Source organism: Diadema setosum, chromosome 21 (assembly GCF_964275005.1).
Source record: "Diadema setosum chromosome 21, eeDiaSeto1, whole genome shotgun sequence".
NCBI classification, from domain to species: Eukaryota; Metazoa; Echinodermata; class Echinoidea; order Diadematoida; family Diadematidae; genus Diadema; species Diadema setosum.
Window position 1 is genome coordinate 1,559,889 of NC_092705.1, and position 18,526 is coordinate 1,578,414.

The 18,526-nt window shown below is 39.8% G+C and overlaps 1 protein-coding gene across 1 annotated transcript in view; it reads left to right on the forward strand.

The window, feature by feature from the left end:
* LOC140244944 (ubiquitin carboxyl-terminal hydrolase 9X-like) overlaps positions 1-11,175 on the forward strand; it is an 84,705-nt gene extending 73,530 nt beyond the window's left edge. The window contains exons 53-62 of the mRNA XM_072324551.1: positions 839-980; positions 1,631-1,712; positions 2,055-2,206; positions 2,700-2,873; positions 3,975-4,136; positions 4,846-5,014; positions 5,741-5,943; positions 6,748-6,894; positions 7,737-7,970; positions 8,729-11,175. Coding sequence (XP_072180652.1) covers positions 839-980; positions 1,631-1,712; positions 2,055-2,206; positions 2,700-2,873; positions 3,975-4,136; positions 4,846-5,014; positions 5,741-5,943; positions 6,748-6,894; positions 7,737-7,970; positions 8,729-8,965 — 1,702 coding nt within the window. The 3' untranslated portion in view covers positions 8,966-11,175. The remainder of the gene's footprint in view (positions 1-838; positions 981-1,630; positions 1,713-2,054; positions 2,207-2,699; positions 2,874-3,974; positions 4,137-4,845; positions 5,015-5,740; positions 5,944-6,747; positions 6,895-7,736; positions 7,971-8,728) is intronic.
* Positions 11,176-18,526: the final 7,351 nt, after the last annotated feature.

Here is an 18,526-nt window from a genome sequence, read left to right on the forward strand (position 1 = left end):
CTGCATGCATGTTTTCCTTCTGGTCATGTTATTTTCTGTAATGAAGCATCCAGTAATTACTGGATGCATGATTCACTGTTGCTGCTTTATTCCTGGGCTGATAGGAATTTTGTACACAATCCTTACTGACATACTTAAAGGGGAAGGCTAGTAACTGATCAGTGGGAATCAGTAGAAATGCTGGGAGATGATTGTTCCAATCCTTATGGGATTCATTCAAGAGTTCATTGTTTATATCTAATGTTGTGTGAAAATGATTTGCTTCAGAATGGTCTCATATTCAAGTAATGTGCAGTTTAATGCTTCCAGGTTAGCGTCCCTGGTCAGTGACGGAGCATTAATCTGCACATTACTTGAATATGAGACCGTTCTGAAGCAAATCATTTTCACACAACAATAGATATACAATGGACTCTTGAATGAATCCCATAAGGATTGGAACAATCATCTCCCAGCATTTCCACTGATTCCCACTGATCAGTTACTAGCCTTCCCCTTTAAACCTGTAAATCATTTGTATAATAATAAAGTTAAGCTAATTGATGAATAAGATTCATTCGTATTTATCGACTGTAGCTGTAAAAAGGAATTATTCTTAAACATTGCTAAGTAATCTACAGTTGTATTTAAGATAAATCTTAAATGAACAGATGCTGGCACAAGTCCATCCTTACCAATGTGCTAAATGTTGTATGTAAAATCAAAATCTAGCATTGTTTGTGTATGCAACATGGGCAATTAGCACAAGATCCCCAGCAAAGTAAAAATGTCAGTTCTGTCAGGAAATTGGCTGTGTGCTCTAATGGAATATCCATCTTTGCTTTTCTCACCGACCCAGTGGTCCCGCCAACGATTGGTATGACGCCCTCTATATACTCCTGAGAGTCAGTAAGATAGTGCGGCGGTGGTTTGCACAGAACACGCTCTTCTCAGAACCAGCCAGATTTTCAGAGTACCTACTTGAATGTCCAAGCTCTGAGGTATGTAAACATTACTCTTCATGTCTACACCCCTCCCCTCCCCCTTTTTTTTTTTGGGGGGGGGGGGGGTCGTTTTGTGGTTGCTACATTTACAATTGTATTCATTCTGTAGTCTCTTTGTACATAAAGAATGCTGACAACATCAACAGGAGACTACATAAAATGTCCGTGCAACATGAAAGTGACCAGTATATGTTGTAATGGAAGTTGACAATACCTGTGGATGTGTGTTCATTGATAGAGAAAATGATAACTTGTATCAACTGCATGGCTTCTGAAATGTCAACCTTGTCAAATCGTCAAGTTTTCTGGAATTTGATTTAAAGGATATAACTCTCTCGTTGGATTAATTTATCTTTTTAAAGGAAATTTGGTGAGGATTTGTGTACGGTCCAGTGATAGACTTACAAAGCAAGGATCACTCTTTCTTTTTGTGTTGTGATTGATTAACATATGAAACTAAATTTCCAAGACTTTCTTTGTTTCCTGTCTCATCTCAGCAAAAGTTTCCCTGTTCTGTTTCTTTGATTTTTCTTTGATAAAAAGTCAACCACAATAGAAAGTGGGTTCTCACTCAAGTGTGATCAGTCTCTCTCTCTCGTTTGATGCTAGTCTGCATTATTTCCTGTTTTTAATTTCTCACATTTCAGGTGAGGAACGCATTTGCCAAGGTGATCGTAATCCTAGCACACTTTTCTCAGCAAGACGGTCCATTCCAACCCTTAATACAAGGTGAGAGCTTTACAAACACTGTCCTTAGTATCTTTTGAACAGTGGACAAACACACCTTTCTGTTATAGCGTTATTCTGAGAAATGACTGTTGCTTGTTAAGTTCAACATGTCAGAAATGAAGCTGCTTTGCATGTCTATTAAAAGCGTTTGTACAAGAGCTAGAGGAAATTGTCAGTTAGTTAAAGTTACTAAGATGTATACACCGAAGAATACCTCTGATGAATCATGAGTAGTATGTGAAGGTGAGGACGATGACATTATGAAATTAAGATGTCACAGTGCTTGCGCATATTCAGCGTGTGAATGCAACTGTCATTTTGTCGATGTGCTTTGATTTGCAGGGACATCATCGCCAGAGAGTTCAGCGAGTCTCAGCGACCACCTCCTGAGGGCGGTATTGGATCTCCTGAAGAAGGAAGTGTCAGAGCACGGTCGCCATCTCACACAGTACTTCCAGCTGTTTCAGATGTATGCAAACCTTGGTGTGACTGAGGTGGGTACACATGTTGTCTGGACAGAGCATCTTATACCCCCATTCCACAGAGATTTTTCTCATCGGTCACTCGTTTGAAGCAAAGTTTGTTGCTTCAGGCCACCCGTTGAAGTGTGTTGGATCGCAGTCTGATGAATCTGACTTGTGTTGGTCTACTATCAGGTCAGTGTCACGCAAGATCCTCATTGGATGAGCTTGCCCCATCGGATCATCGCTAGACATGGCTGACACTGACTAGATAGTTGTCCAACACAAGTAGGATTCATCAGACTGCCATCCAATACACTTCTGCAATTTGCAAACATAGCAGAGTGTTACATTTGCTGCACAATTACGCTTATCCAATTGTTGGCTGGTTTTGTAGCAGCAGTAGGCAAGATTTGTGAGATGCCAAGTTGATGTCCATGTTGGGTTTTTGCTCTTTCCTTTATACTTCACTTGCATGATATCGCCTCCTGACACCAATCTGTTGCTTTTCTCTCCTGCCCCACAGCGAACACAGCTGCTGAAGCTGAACGTTCCCGCGACATTCATGTTGGTGGCGCTAGACGAGGGGCCTGGACCGCCGATCAAGTACCAGTACGCAGAGCTGAGCAAGCTGTACTCTGTGGTCTCATTGCTCATCAGGTGTTGTGACGTCAGCTCCAAGACCAAGTCATCAATGGCGGTAAATTTCGCCGAGCCTGATGCGCTCTTGACATATCTTATAATCAGGCACTTTAGATGGATGATATAGTATTGGATGAGATGAGGATTCAGCCTTTAACTTTTTGCAAAATACTTGAGACCACTTTATGAAATGTTAGAGAGCATACGATTCTATGAGGAATTCAAAGTTAATTTGATGAAAATCAGTTTTGAAATTGCTAAGATATCCAAAAACAAAACAAGCCATCCGGATGAAACGTGTGTCCCACCTTTTGTTAGGATCACTTTGTTTTGGATGTCTTAGCCTTTTCAAAACCAATTTTCACCAAATAAACTTTGAATACCTCTTAGAATTATTTGGCCTTTCATATGTCGTAAAATGTATCTCGTTATCTCAAGAAATAATCATCAAAAAGTTGGTAACCTTTAAGCCCCATCTCAGCTGAAACTGTACCATCCTTTTAAAGTGAATTAGAATAGAATAGATACAAATACATCCACACAAACAAACATGCACATACACATTTCTGATACATATCGTTTGCTAAGTGCTGATGCAATTCGAACAGTTTTTAGCCAAAACCATGTATGTTGTACGGATTAACCATTTGCGCAAAAAGTTAATAAATTTCTTAGAAATACATTGCAACATAGCTTAATATCCAAGTTATGGAATCAAACATTGCATAGTCTATATAATTATGACTGTGTGTGGGGGTGGTATATATCTGTGTGTAAGTAAGTTACATCACATTTGATGAGCAGATTCAATGATATTTTCTCACTCTTTCTTTTCATATGTGCCATTTTAACATTTCATGCTGAGAGGATAAAAGATGTGTACTGATGCATTTTATGATTTAACTTTCATCAAATTTATGAAGAATTTCTGTGGGTAATGATTATGGAGGCAAAATTTGTGACAAAGAAAAAACAACTATAGATAAACTGTCTTACCCTGCTCAGAAGAAAAACGAAGGAAAAATAAGGAAGAGAAATGAAAGGGTTAAATGTCATTTGAAGACATGGCTGTTAGAAATGTCTGGTGGGTGCAGGAGATACTGCATTTGTGATATTGTGCGTTATGCTGTTCCTTTTTTTGCCTGTCCCGTTCACACAGGGAACCAATCCACTACCGAATCTCCATGGCGACCACACATGCCCCAAGCCCATCATGCCAATCCAACCTCAGGTCGCTGACCTGCTCTTCTCCAGGGGGGCTTACATCAAGAAGCTCATAGAGGACTGCAATAACTCGGAGGAAACTCCCAAACTCCTCAAGGTAAGTGGTTCTTTCGTCACTTGAGGGCCAGAAGAGTGAATTGACACATAGTCTACTTTAAAACTCTTCAATCTCTCAAGAAAAAATAGTGAGTGTCAGAATTATTCTTGTGGTAGTAGTTTTCATTTATATGTGAAATGTGTACACTAAATCAGAATTGGATCAAGTGCAAACAAACTTGACATGTAAAACTTGGCTTTAGACAAATTAGAGTTCAAATTGTAGGACTTGCATTTGATTTGCATTTGGTTCTGATTTCAGCTTCAATGCTGCAAGGTCAGTCTCGCATCAGTCGTGTAGTAATTTGTTGATGAAGTTTTAGCTGAGCACTAAATAGTGTAAAAGATCATGGAGTAGTAGTGGTGGTGCATTGATATCTCGTTCCTATCTACCCCTCTGCACTCCCTCTCCATCCCTCTCTACCTGTCTCCACCCTTACCCACACCCCTCTCCTCCCCTCTCTACCCCTTTTCACCCCTTTCCACCCCCCTCCAACCATTTCTACTCCTCCACCTCTTTCTACCCCTCTCTGCCTCTTTCTACCCCTCACCTTCTTCTACCCCTTGTACCCCTTTCCACCCTACTCCCTCTCCAACCATTTCTTCTCCTCCACCCATTTCTACCCCTCTCCACCCCTCTATTTTTTCCACCCCTCTTTACCCATCGTAACCCCTTCTAACCTCACTCTACCCTCTCCACCCCTCCATAGTTCTGCAGTTGGGAGAACCCCCAGTTCACCATCGTGGTCCTAGGAGAGCTCCTGTGGCAGGTGGCTTACTCCTACACCTACGAGTTGCGCCCCTACATGGACCTCCTGCTCCAGATACTGCTCCTACAGGACTCCTGGCAGAACCACCGCATCCTAAATGCTCTCAAAGGTCAGTGCACTCTCTTAGATCCACCGAGAGTGTTGTTTTCTTTTTATCTCACACACTATTTATTTACCTATTTCACATCCTATTCATGCTTACAAGCACATGATGGAATGTTACAGATATTTTTAGAACATTGCTAAATTTACACCATTTATTCTGTGGATGATATGGCTTTCATGGCATATGATGTACTGTAAAACTACAAATTTTCGTGTGCATTTTAATTTTGCGAATTTGGCGAGAACCAAAAATCTGGAAATGAAAATGCATACAAAAGTTCTTGTCTACGCTATATGCATTGAATGCCAGTGGCAATTCGCGAAAAATTTCATGTTGCAAAAAAGGCCATTGACTCCAATTCGTGAAAATTTCATGCTGTGAATATTTCTTGCTTTACAGTATTTCCAAAATAGGAATATGACATTCTAATGTAGTGCTGTGGGTTCCGTGACAAATCCTCCCATGAAATATCTGGACACTCGGCATAAATTCTGCCTACAAAATAACCCTACCCCTAATCCTAATTCTCACATCAATCTAAATCTAAAACCCTATCACAACCCTAACCCTAGTCCCAAGTCCTTGGAGAAAATAAGACCGGAACACTTGTTGCAGGAGCAAATGTGTCACCAGTGCTGTGAACTCACCCAGCAGATAAACTCTTCCTTCCTGCATTAGTCATCAAACTAACCTACCACCTGTCCTGTTGGTCACCATCTCTACCCCCAGGTATCCCAGATGACCGGGATGGCCTCTTTGACACCATCCAGAGATCTAAGACGCACTATCAGAAGAGGGCGTACCAGTGCATCAAGTGCATGGTGGCGCTCTTTAGCAACTGTGAGGCGGCCCACCGTCTCCTACAGAGCCACGGGGACCTGAAGCGCAAGTGGAACTGGGCTGTGGAGTGGCTAGGAGACGAGCTGGACAGAGTAAGTGTAAATCGGATGCTCCATCCTCACATAATTGTTGCGACAGTGGTCATGTAGAGAAAATCTCTCTAGGCACCAGCATCCAGCATACTGCATACAGCCTGGGCCCTGGAACTGGCCTTGTTCCGTTACATGGTTCACAAAAATGGTGGATATGAATCAATAGTGTGTTATTCTAATAGGACTCTTCACACCAAACTTGCACTTTACCATGGCTTTTATGTGATTGCTCAGGGAGTAATTTGATATGGTCCAGGCCGTGAAACACGTTCCATGACCAGGACCAGTATCAGTGCGATGGGGCCTTCATACCGATCATAGAGGGCAATGAGCAAGCTCAGTCGGTTGTGTGTTTGTGCACTAGGGTCAAGTTGTCCAGAATTTCCAGGCCAAGTCAGACCAGCTGAGCCAGTGGTGTTAGTCATTGTGCTGCCCCTCTTTGTTAAAGAGGCAAGACACTATCAGACAAAACCTTTAGTCCCTCAGATAGGTTATGAAATAAATGTCCCATGTGTGACTCAAATTAAGTCTTGCACTAAGTAACAACCAGTTGGCATCTCTGGGAGAGCAGAGCAAAACCAGGTGAAACAATATGTTTCACACACTTCCTGCTATGAAAATAAATGAATTATGCAAATCCCTAGTGGTTCACCCTCAGTCTACCATTGATAGTTACAAGTGCTGTCACTCAGCACATCATGCTCTTCAAAAGAAGAAGTCTATCAGAAAATGAGCTACCACTCTTATTACTTTTGCTGTTACACTTCTCACTGCTGCCTTCTTTTTTTTTTCTACTCTTTGCAGAGACCATATTCAGGCAATACCCAGTACACATACAACAGCTGGTCACCGCCAGCCCAGAGCAACGAGATCTCCAACGGCTACTTCCTGGAGCGGTCACACAGCGCTCGCATCACACTAGAGAAAGCCTGCCAGCTATGTCCTGAAGAGGTCAGTAATGGTCAATGTGATATCAAAGCTATTTATCTGTTAACCCATGGAGAACAGACTTACTTGCTACAACACGCATTTCCCATAGACACTTGCCCAAGTATACTTGGGACTCGTCCTCAACGGGTTGAGAATATTTTCTCATTGAAAAATACATGTACAGAGATTAAAAAGGGCACATGTTAATAGTCCTTGTATACATATAAATTCAGTGATGGATGAATTAATGATTTCTTATAAACTGTAAAACCTGAAACTTTGGCGAAGTGGAGCTGACGGCCTTCTTTTCTTTTTTCTTTTTTTTTTTTGCGGCATGAAACTTGCGAATTGACACCGGCATTCAGTGCATTGTTTTGACAAAAACTTTTGCATGCATTTTACTTTGAAAATATTTGCTCCTTGCAAAATTCTTGAAAGTTTCATGCTCTCAAAAATGTGTAGTTTACAGCAGCAACTCATGGGGTCTGGACAAAAAAAAAAAAAATTGCAGTCTGTAAACATATCTTAACACAACTGTTGGAGACATGAAAAATCATTTATCATGGTATTTGTCCATGAAAATTTACTTCTTCTATTATAAGTGTTCAGACAGCTACCAAAATGTAGGACATGAAATTACATTTTACTTGACCAAACATTAATCTATATAGTGAGAAGTGAGTTACATAACATATCTGTAGAATAATGACGATACAGTAACAACATATGTATGTAGTGTTTGACACAAACAATTTAGAAGAAAAAAAAATAGGGTAAAGAAAGATCAGGGCAATAAGAAGCATGGGAAAAAACAGCTTATTTTGTAGGTAAGGCAAAGTGATTTTATTTGTTTCATTCACCAGGAGCCGGATGAACCAGAAATGATGGATGAGCATGAAGGTTCTGACCCACAAGACGAGGCGACGATGCCAACCCATTACCCCCAACCTTTGCCCCACCTTCAGGCCCCACCCAACAACCAGCCACCACAGACTCAGCCACCGCCGCAGCAGCCGCCTCAGCAGCAGGGACCACCACAGCAGCAGGGGCAGCCACAACAAACACAGCAACAGCCACCACAAAATATCACCGCACAAGTAAGTCATGGAGGATCCCCTTCCTTCTGTTTTATTCCCGTCTTCTTCCTGCAAGAAGGGTTATTATGTTCTTGTTATGGTCTTTTGCTGTATGCCCGTAAATCTCACCAACATCTTTCTTGTTAGTAGTGATTGAGATTCAATTTTGCTCTTTGGCAGCAAATATCTGTTCAGAAATTGTTCTCCGTCGTGTAACTGTAGTCAACTATATGATTACAGAATCTGATATAGACAGGATGCTGAAGGGAAAATTTCCCCAAATATTCATGTGGATTGAGTGAAGGCAGCAATATGAGTAGACCACATCAGTAGACTTTGAGGAAATTGGAACAATCTGTTTAAAAGTTATTAATTTTTAAAGTTCTGTGTTGCCATCGCTGGATGAGAAGACATAAGTCGTGAACATCACTGCAGAACAACAATATACAAAAAAAAAAAAAAAAATACAGAGAGAATTGCACAAAACGTACTTCTTCTTTCTTTTTAATGAAAAGGACATATTCCTGCAACTTGTTACTGTCAGGTGTTAAGTTAATAACATTCCCCCTGCTTTCTTGAAGAGGTAAGTCAATCAATCTCTCGTAATGCTAGAAAAGGAAAATATGTTGAATTTTCTTTATTATATTCATATTAACATTATATCGTTGCTATTGACCACAGCAGAGTTTAGAAGATTTATTTTGTTATTTTTATTGTGTGTGTGTACCATATGCTACATGCCAATTAATTATGATTTTAATCATTTTTTTTTTTTTCAGAATAGTCACATGCAGCCCCAAGTGCCAAATAATCAGCAGCCAATGCATGGTCTCCCCCAGCACTCGGGGCCAGGAGGCAGCCTACACAAGCACCCAAACACCATCAACAACACCCTGCACAGCCCCCAGCAGGGCGGGGGCGGGGGCAGCACAGTTCCCCACCCCCAGCAGACAACGCCCGAGGACCCCACCCCCATGGATGAGACTGAGGGGGGTAACAACAAAGAGACACAATGAGGTCCTGGCCAGCCCTAGGATGGGGCCGAGCTGTGGCCGCTTTTCTCTCGCAAGTTGGAGCGCCTCGTGATGCCATTCGCAGCGATGGAAAGACTCTTGAAGAAGGATGCAACGACTTGGATGAAGCAGTTGAATGGAAAGAACCAACAGAGTTTTCTCTGGATGTGCATTAGGCAAGGCTTCAGAGGCCCTGGAGAATAAAGTGGGAAAAGATAGGGAAGCCCTGTGCGCATTGCTTGAAATATGAGCACATATTTTTGTTACCAGTAACAAGAGAGATGGAAATTGATGCAGTGCAAGTGAAATGTAAGCTGAGGAAGACTTAATGAAGAGTGGAAAGAGATGGACATTCAAATATCACATAGAGCATGAGTATGAATGTTATTAGCCAGCACTTAATCAAATAATACTTCTTCAAACAGCTCCTCAAAAATTGATAAAAATGACACGGGAGGCTGTGTTTTAGTGGGGCATTAGAGCAAAGGCTGTAAATGGTGCCACACCTCAATGTCTTAAATTGTGGGGAATAGCAATTGACTCCACGGCTTCTGACCATGGGTGCAGTGCAGTGATTTTGTTGTGACAACAACTTCTGTCCCCAGGAGTCCCCTGGCTGGATATACCCCCTCTCTTGACCAAAAGGAGAGAAGTCAGGGGGACAGTCGCCTCGTGAATAAAGGCTGTTGAATTGAGGGCGTGAATTTCAAGGGATAAAAAGAGATGCTGTTTAAACTTCATGTGCTTCTTTCCACAATTTCATTATTTATATGGAAGAGTGTGTAGTAAGTATGTAAAGCTTTAAGTGCTCAGAGAAGCCAGCTTCACTCCCCGTGCTGTGACAGGTGGTAATAATATTGCAAACTGACACTGTACTAGAGATCAGCAAGTCACAAAATGGTGTGCCATTACTGAATATCTAAACATCTATAGATTTTAAATAGGGAACTCCCAGTGGTGTTCAGATCCTATACTGGTGACCAGTTTGTGAAGTAATCACCCAATGATCATTGTAAACCAATGATTGTATAAACTCGCCCAACATCATGAAGCAGTAATAAATTTCCCGTCTAGATCTCATTTTTTATTTATTCCCCCCCCCCCCTTCCCCCGTGTTGGCTTCATGAAAATGCATTATTTTCTCCCTTCACAGTATCTAATCTTCTATCTGTTGCCAACTCTGCCATTATATGCAATCAGAGCCAACCTTGTAGCCATCTCATAACAAGATACTTTATACCCCCCATATATTTCACAGGGTTTATATTTTCACAAATTTCCATGGGTCTTGTGCCATTTGCGAATTTAAAAACGCGCAAAGAATTAACTCTGATCACGACGTGAATACAATGTGCGCACGTACATTTCTGCTTTCATTGCTGTACTGGACAATCGCAAATTTACCAATCACAATATTGTCGGGATATCCCAATTTGCAGAAAAAATTGGACTCACTAAATATAGGCATATACAGTAGTGTATGTGTAGACAGAAAGCATGGAGTTTGTATCAGTTTTATATTAAAAACGCAGTTATTCGTCACTACACTCCCAGACATGCACACACATATATATATCTGTACATCACATACTTGTTTTAGAGGTACAAGTAACTGTAACTGCTTTACGAGTGATTGACTCTACCCATATCTGTGGCAAAAACAATAAACAAGGGGGATGAGAAGTCCTGCACCAATCATGTTAAAGGCTGCCAGCGCTTTCAAACTGTGGGCAATCACAGGGTCGGTGTGCATTTCTCAACAAGTGAACATGATCAGCAGAAGGCTAAAGGAATGACAGTGTTATGGCAGAGATAAACTTAGAGGAAATGGATAAGATTGAAGATGTAGCTCAAGGCAGTCCCCCCCCCCAAAAAAAAAGTAATCCAGTAAAATATTTGTATATGATGAAACAGATGATATATTTAAACATTGGATGCACATGTACTTTAAATAAGTTTCATGTCAAACTATACGAGTCTAGTGAGAAAGATGTCACATTACAAAATTACATTACAAAAATGAAGATACTTTTTTCAAATCAATGCTCATATCGCTCATTGTAAGACATCAACTGTAGATTTAATACTTCATGTTCGTATTTGACGAGTTGGATAGGATACAAAGCCATTGCTTTCAAATTTTGCATGATAAACAAGAGAGCAGATATTTAATCTTGTAGCGTCTCAGTGTTTGTGTGTGTGTGTGTGTGTGTTTTTGTGTGTTTTTGTGTCTTTGTGAATAGGATGTCTTGTTCAATGTTTGCAAAGCCTGTTGCCAATAGCTAAATATGTAGATAAATATATAAGGTTCCCCGTTGTGGAACATTATATTTTTTTTTTCCTCCCATGTGAGACAAAAAAATCTGGATAACATTCTTGTCTAAATTACATGACAATGGATACCAGTGTATGTAATTTTGATATGTTAATTGATTTTGTTGATGTTGTACCGAATACCAGGATTAGTGACATTGTATGCAAGTGGATCGTTTCCCTCTCTTTTTTTATTTTATTGAGAGCCGAGATTGAGCTGTAAATTTTTTTTTGTACGATGTATATAAACACAGCTGTGAAATTTTTCTGTCATATTCACCAAATTGTGTTGGTGCCACATGTTTTAGTTTTTGTTCTCTTTTGTGTGATTTCTATTTGACTGTAGCAGTGTGCAAAGACGGTGGGTTGACTCTATTTAAGTATATGAATAATATGATCTGAAAAAATTACACTTTTTATATGCCATAGGTTGTTTTCAAGATTAAATTGTGTGGAGAAGGAACTGTCAGAGTACTTGTGACCTCTTTGAAATGAAACTGTTGCACAACGCATTTGTTTTTTAATGCTCTGTTATTGTAATGGTAAGGATGTAAGAGTTACTCTCCCGGCATTAGATTCCACGTGCTCAAGTAGATACTCTTTTATTTTATATTTTTGTAATTTTTGTTGTTTTCATCAGTTAACCAAAGGATTCTCAGAAATATTATTAGCCACCATTTTTGTGAATTAGCAGGGTACATGATGATTGAATGCAGGGAGTATGTTATTTGATGGTGTGGATGTGTCACTGTAGCTGCCACCCTGGCTCTGTGCCATGTAGGAACTTTGCAACTGGTGATCATCGCTTTCTTGGAAATGGGCGGAGACCGAGAGCATTTTTTGGGGGAATCCCCTGGAAAGGGAGGGGGATGGTCATGCCCCCTACTTGGGTCTGTTCTAGCCTGTCAGGTATTCTTTCCCTTTGAGTAGTCTGCATAGAAGCTCCGCAAACCACCACATGTTTTGTATGTTCTGTGAACCGTGTCGGAGCCTTTCAATTCCACTGTGTGTGGCAGTTTGTTGTTGTTGTTTTATGTCCCCTCTGTCGTATGGATTTTTTTCCCCCCAGTGGTCTTTTTTTTTTCCCCCTTTTTATTTTAGCTGTGCATGTAAAAAAAAAATGATTATATTTAAAACTGATATATTGCAAATGTAAGTATATACTAGTTGACACAAACGTATGATGATGCAGAGGATAAGGAAACTTTAATAGGAACAATATGGCACCTCTGCTGGGGTGGATGGGGAGGGAGGGGGTCGGACATAGATGTGCCAGAGAAGATTTTTACATTTTTTTCCTTTTTTTCTTCTTTTTTTTTTTTCAAATACATAAACATGCTGAAAATAACTAAAAATTTGTATGTATGTATGTATGTACTTAACATGTACTATCTCTCCTTCTCTATGACTGGCCAGCAGTGCTCATGTGTAGATGCAGTTCATGGGTGTATGTAGTAGTCCAAGCTGTTTATGTATAGGAATCATTTTCAGTTTGGCTGGTCGGTAGTGAGCATGCTGTCTTATTGTCAAATGGAGAGGGGCGCGCGGACGGTGATAAAACCACATGCAAGTGAAAATCAGGCCATTTGTTTTCAATGATGTTGGCTTATGAATATATATTGTGACACTAAGTGCTGTTTTTTTTTTTCTTTTTGACTGAAAAGAGCAAAAAAATTCAAGGATGAATAAAACGATAGCTAATGATATAAGAATTTAGTACTTTGTTACAGTTTTGTGGTTTTCATTGTGAATATTGTCTTGAGAGTGTGAATGAGGATGTTACAAAGTCTTTATTTACTTCTGTTGCAAACTCCAAGGACAAAAGGGAATCTGATGTTACATATTAGTTGAAAGAGGGAATGACCCCATGTATATGTGGATTGAGTGAATGCAAAAATATAACACTTCAGTAAAGTTTGAGGAAAATTAGACTCTCTGTTCAATAGGTATGAATTTTTAAAGTCTTGGTACAGCCTGAGCTAGAGAAGAAGACAAGAACAAATTGTAATGTCACATGTTGACAACAATACAATGTATTATGAAAATACATGTACAGTGTATAATGAAAATTCAATGTTTTCATTATCCTAGCATAATGAAGGAGCACTTCTGCTCACTCTTTCAGAGGGCAAGGGGATTGATAATACCCTCGACATATATCTGCATTAAGTGGAAGGAGTCTATATTTTTCGTATGAAATTTTGTTGAATTTTCTTCATATTTTCTTTATATCGCCATCCATGTGTGACATCACAAATGGTGTACCGGGTAGTTTTATTATCCAGTGATTGTGGTACCAAAAAACTTTAAAAATTCATAACTTTTGAACGGATTGTCTGATTTCCCTCAAACTTGGCTGATGTATTTATCAAACATTTTTTCATTCACTCAATCCATGTGTATATTTGGGTTTCAGTCTCATTGAAGAGCGTGAATGAAAAGAATATTCTTGCCATCCTTTACTCCAATGAAAATTTAATGAATGAGCAAATAAGCATGGAAGGAAAGAAAGCTGACAAGCTAAAAAACCTTTTTTGTTTTTACCTTTACGAATTAGAGCGAATGTATGCATGTGTGGTGATGAAGAATTAATCTTGCAAAAGAAAAACAATAACTACAAATCTGCAGCAACTGGACTGCTGCACACAATCTACTGGGATGCCTCCGCTTCTCACACAAGTCATGATATCTGCCACAAAAACATGACCCTTCATTTACATCTGTGTCCCGCTTCACAAAATTTGTTATCAGTAACAACTGCCACATTCCTATTACAAATTTGCCCCTCAGGCAATCAGATGCAAGGATTTCAGTAGCTTATAACAACTATCGTTACTTGTTATTGATAAGTTTTTAATGAAACGGGGCCCTAAATTTACAGTTCACTGTTCACATTTTCAAATTATCTATTTCAATTACATCACAATAATTGTTACTAGACTTGTAACTAGTGGAATTTATGACCAGAAGGTGACATTTGATTTGGGTGGCCTTTGGGTGACATGAATTTGGGTGACCTTTGACCCTTACCTTTCATCCATGTCATTTCAGGCAATTGATTGTTGACTAATTTCCATACTTATCAGATGATAGTACTAGTTGAAGTTATGAGGCGATCGATCAAGAATGACAATTTAACTCACAGTACAATGACCCTTAACCTATGACATTTCACCGCTATCGTCATCATGGAAATAAATTGTCAGTTAAGCGTTCCCTGTCCAGCAACTTGCATCATACATCTGTGGACATTCCTAGCTAAAGTGGCGGTTGGAATGACTTTGTATATGTGTGTGTGTGTGTGTGTGTGTGTGTGTGTGTGTGTGTGTGTGTGTGTGTGTACATTGTATTCGCATGCAAAAAGACATTGAACTTTGACCTTCAGTCGAGCGGTCTTTCTTCGATCGCGATAATAAGATGTAGGACGGACGTATAACAAAATAAGCAGCAGGTAACGTGCATTAATAGGAGAGGCGGTTTCTGTGAAAATAGTCATAAAACTGAACTGATCTTGAACACTGCTTCATTTTAATCACTACAAGAAGCGAGTTCTTATGTAAGCAGTTAACCTTGGATGCACGTCACAAGACCGACACCCACGAGTTATACAGCCCATGAGTTCGACAGTAAGCAAACAAGGCCCAAGAGACCGACACATTAATCCCCGTGTTGTATCTGTCGAACTCGTAGGCTGTTTTCACCTAGTGTCGAACTGATGGGCAGTATGACTCCTGAGCTGTACCTCATGGACCTGTTTTCGATGTTGAACTTGTGGGCTGTATGACGCGTGGGTGTCGGTCTCGTGGGATGACCCCGTTACCCTATTACTCATTTGATTTCAAAATAATATCGGTCGCTTCTTCCTGTGGGCATTGTTCTCCATAGAAGGCGCTGCCATCATCAATTCCCTAACTACAGCGTACGAGACAATGCCCTGTATAATACTCTGTTTTTACACCTGTGTCGGCAAACTTTCTCTTCCAATTAACGAGAGTTCAAGCCTCATCCACCACACTGTAGCACAGGGCTGTTTTCCCCCCTCATTTCTAACGTTACTCGAGGCAGTCTTTAATTCCACCCCTCCCCCTTCATGTATTCCTACTCCGTCTGGCGAGGCCATAGTAGTACAATGTATAATAGCTGTAGTAGTGTATTATTTTGTGAAAGCTGATACTCCAATTAGTGTTCGTGATACTGATCGTATTAGATGAAGATTGAAAATCAATTTATTGATCAATTTACTTGAAATGGCGTTCTGCTCATCGCCCTTATATGGATAAAATTACCATTCAAGCTTCTTAAATACCAGCGTGCAAAACATAAAATTCAAATCTACTCTTCGTTTCAAAGGTATAAAGCCAGTTCGTTTGTTGGTGTTAATTGTTATTCATTTTTTCTCTATTTCCAAAGGGCTTGCTTACGAAGCTCATATCTGAACAGTTCGCATACCTTACTAGTACTTCATCACTTTATCCTCTAAGTTTATATTCTAAGAAAAAAAAAATGAAGAGAGGGACCTATTAGTAAACATTTTAAGGTATCTCAGTGCTCATTCATCATCGAAAACAATCAGGTAAACACTCAGATCAAATAAATTATGCAGTATATCCTGATCTGTTTGAAAGCTGTGACAAGATAAGGGAAGATGAAGCTGTGACAAGATAAGGGAAGATGATCTATATTTTATCTGGGACATTGTATACATGATATAAAGTATCACATTTTGAAGCACAGTAATAGGCGTGTGTCTCTGAGATATAAGTCAATTCCAACACTCTCGATACACTACCCCAGATTAATTACTTATCATACTCTAGGGATCTTTACTCGGCTCAGGTCAGGGTAGTATAACATCTATATTGCTCGTAATAACGTCTTAGCATGTTCTTCTCCCAAGAGCCATCTTGTTCTCACAAATCGAAGATAATCATTCACCAGCCTGTAGCCCCAAGAATGTAGGTCTCGGCATGAAAGCGAGAGTTAAATGATAACGAGAAAAATCCACTCGTTTCCATCCAAGCTCGTCTGTGATTGCCGTTTAAATGGAACAGGTTTAGCCGACTTTCGCCTTTTTTTTATTTATAATGTTTCGCTTTGGAAGTACATATTTTTCCTCAGCCATTTTCGGACTTTGCACACTTAGTCGGGTGACGGTCTCGTTTGCCTGCTAATGACATCAAAGGGTACTTGCCGCCGTTCTCACCCAATAAGCTGGCGGATCGGAATGATCAGGCAAGCGCTTTTCACGTAGCGACAATCAGCGTATTTTCATCCGGACAGGAGTGGTAAATGGCGCCTCCCACGTTTCTTCGTTCAGCGCGCAGATGAATGCGGACACATTCAGTTCATGATTTATTGCCGGCCATATGCTATTCATGATATACCGTGTATATAATGCAGGCGCATTACATATTGATTCGTAGCTTCATCAATGCATTCATTGAGGTCTGTTTAGTGCATTTATCAGCATAACGTGACTAACTACTATATGATCATTTCAGTATTCAGAGCTTAGATAACCCCTCTTTTTTTCTCTTCCTATCCCTCTGCTCTCTCCCTCACTCATTCTTTGAGAGATACGTGACTATACAAAGTTTCCATCACACCATTAGATTGTTCGGTATCATGCCGAAGAGTTGAGAAACATATCGTCTCCTTTATAACCTCTTCATACAAACCTATGTGTTTCAGAAACACACAGGTACATTGAGGCTTTTAAGCCTGTCTTGCTCCTGATGTGTGTGTGGCGAGGGATGGGGTGGGGTGTGTGGGCTCTACAAGAAGCTATTTGAATATATTCTGAGTACATTGTGTTCATGAATTCGGGTGCTGTTCGTTATTCCGAAGGTTCGATATTCCGAAGGTTCGTTATTCCGAAGGTTCGTTAATCCGAAACACGTAGATTCCCTATACCTAGAGGTTCGTTAATCCAAAAATGAAAAAGGGTTCGTTAATCCGAACATTTGTGGCGTTATTCCGAAGGTTCGTTATTCCGAAGATTTGTTCATCCGAAAATGAAATTCGGAAAAATGAACCTTCGGAATAAGGAATCTTCGGACTGAAGAGCCTTCGGAATAACAAACCTTCGGAATAACGAGCTGTAACCCATGAATTCTCGTATAGATGTGTATTTTACACATGTGTGTTTGGGGTTTGTTTGTTTGGTTGGTCGCTTGTTGTTGTTGGTGGTGGTGGTGGAGGTGGTGGTGTTTTGGGGGTTTGTTTGTGTTTATGATGTGGACTATTGTGTGTTTGAAGTGTGGTGAGTGTGGATTTGATTGAAGAATAATGGGGCACTTTCCAGCTTGAAATAAGATAACAGTTTACAAGCTGTAAGTGTAGTAGGATGATTACGATCAGTCTGATCTAGTGTTATTTGTAATACCTGTCTATTTCTTACATTAACCAGCATTTCATATTAATTGTAGAAACGTTCTCTCACGGCTTTTTTTTAGAGTAGTTGAGGAGATACTACTGAATTCCATCATTAAAAGGAATGTATATAAATTGTGAAAATCAAATATGTACATAATAATTATGTTAAGATGAATATACAAATAAAAACATATGTAATGGACTTTGGTACAAAGAGTAAATACTCAAACAACTTTCTCCTCATTTGCTTGCACACAGATCTTAACTAGATTTTCTTCTTATAACATGCCGTCAAGACGAAGACATTCTACAGTCGGGAGTTGTCTTATCTGAAGTAAACTAAAAACTAGGGTTCAGTCCTAGGTCCACAATTAACGGAATTGCGAAAAACACTGTCTTTTCAGTTTCACAAGATAAAGAATTTTAGTGAACGGAAAATATAAAAAAGTTTAAGCATTCAATCGTAATCGTAGCTCTGATTGGCATGAAAAATAAAAGAGAAATTAAAGAAAAGAATATTCCGTCCAGCAGTGTATACTCATACGTGAAATTGATATCACAGTGATGAACAAAAGCTACATGAATTCAATCATAGATCACTGTCTATTAGGATAGTGCTGATGATTATTGTACGGTACGTGTAGGGATCTTACCTCATCCAGGACTATCTGATTGTGTTATAACACCCATTTCCCATGCATAGACACCTGCCCGAGTATATCGGGACGAGTCTTCAACGGGTGAAGTTAATATTAATCTTGAGAGACCACAAAGGCGCCAAAACAAATACAATTTTCCCGCTTCATTTCACATGCCTGTCGTCTGCAGTAGACTCCAACTGTAAGTCTGTTGAAAATATTGAAATGCCAACCTGTG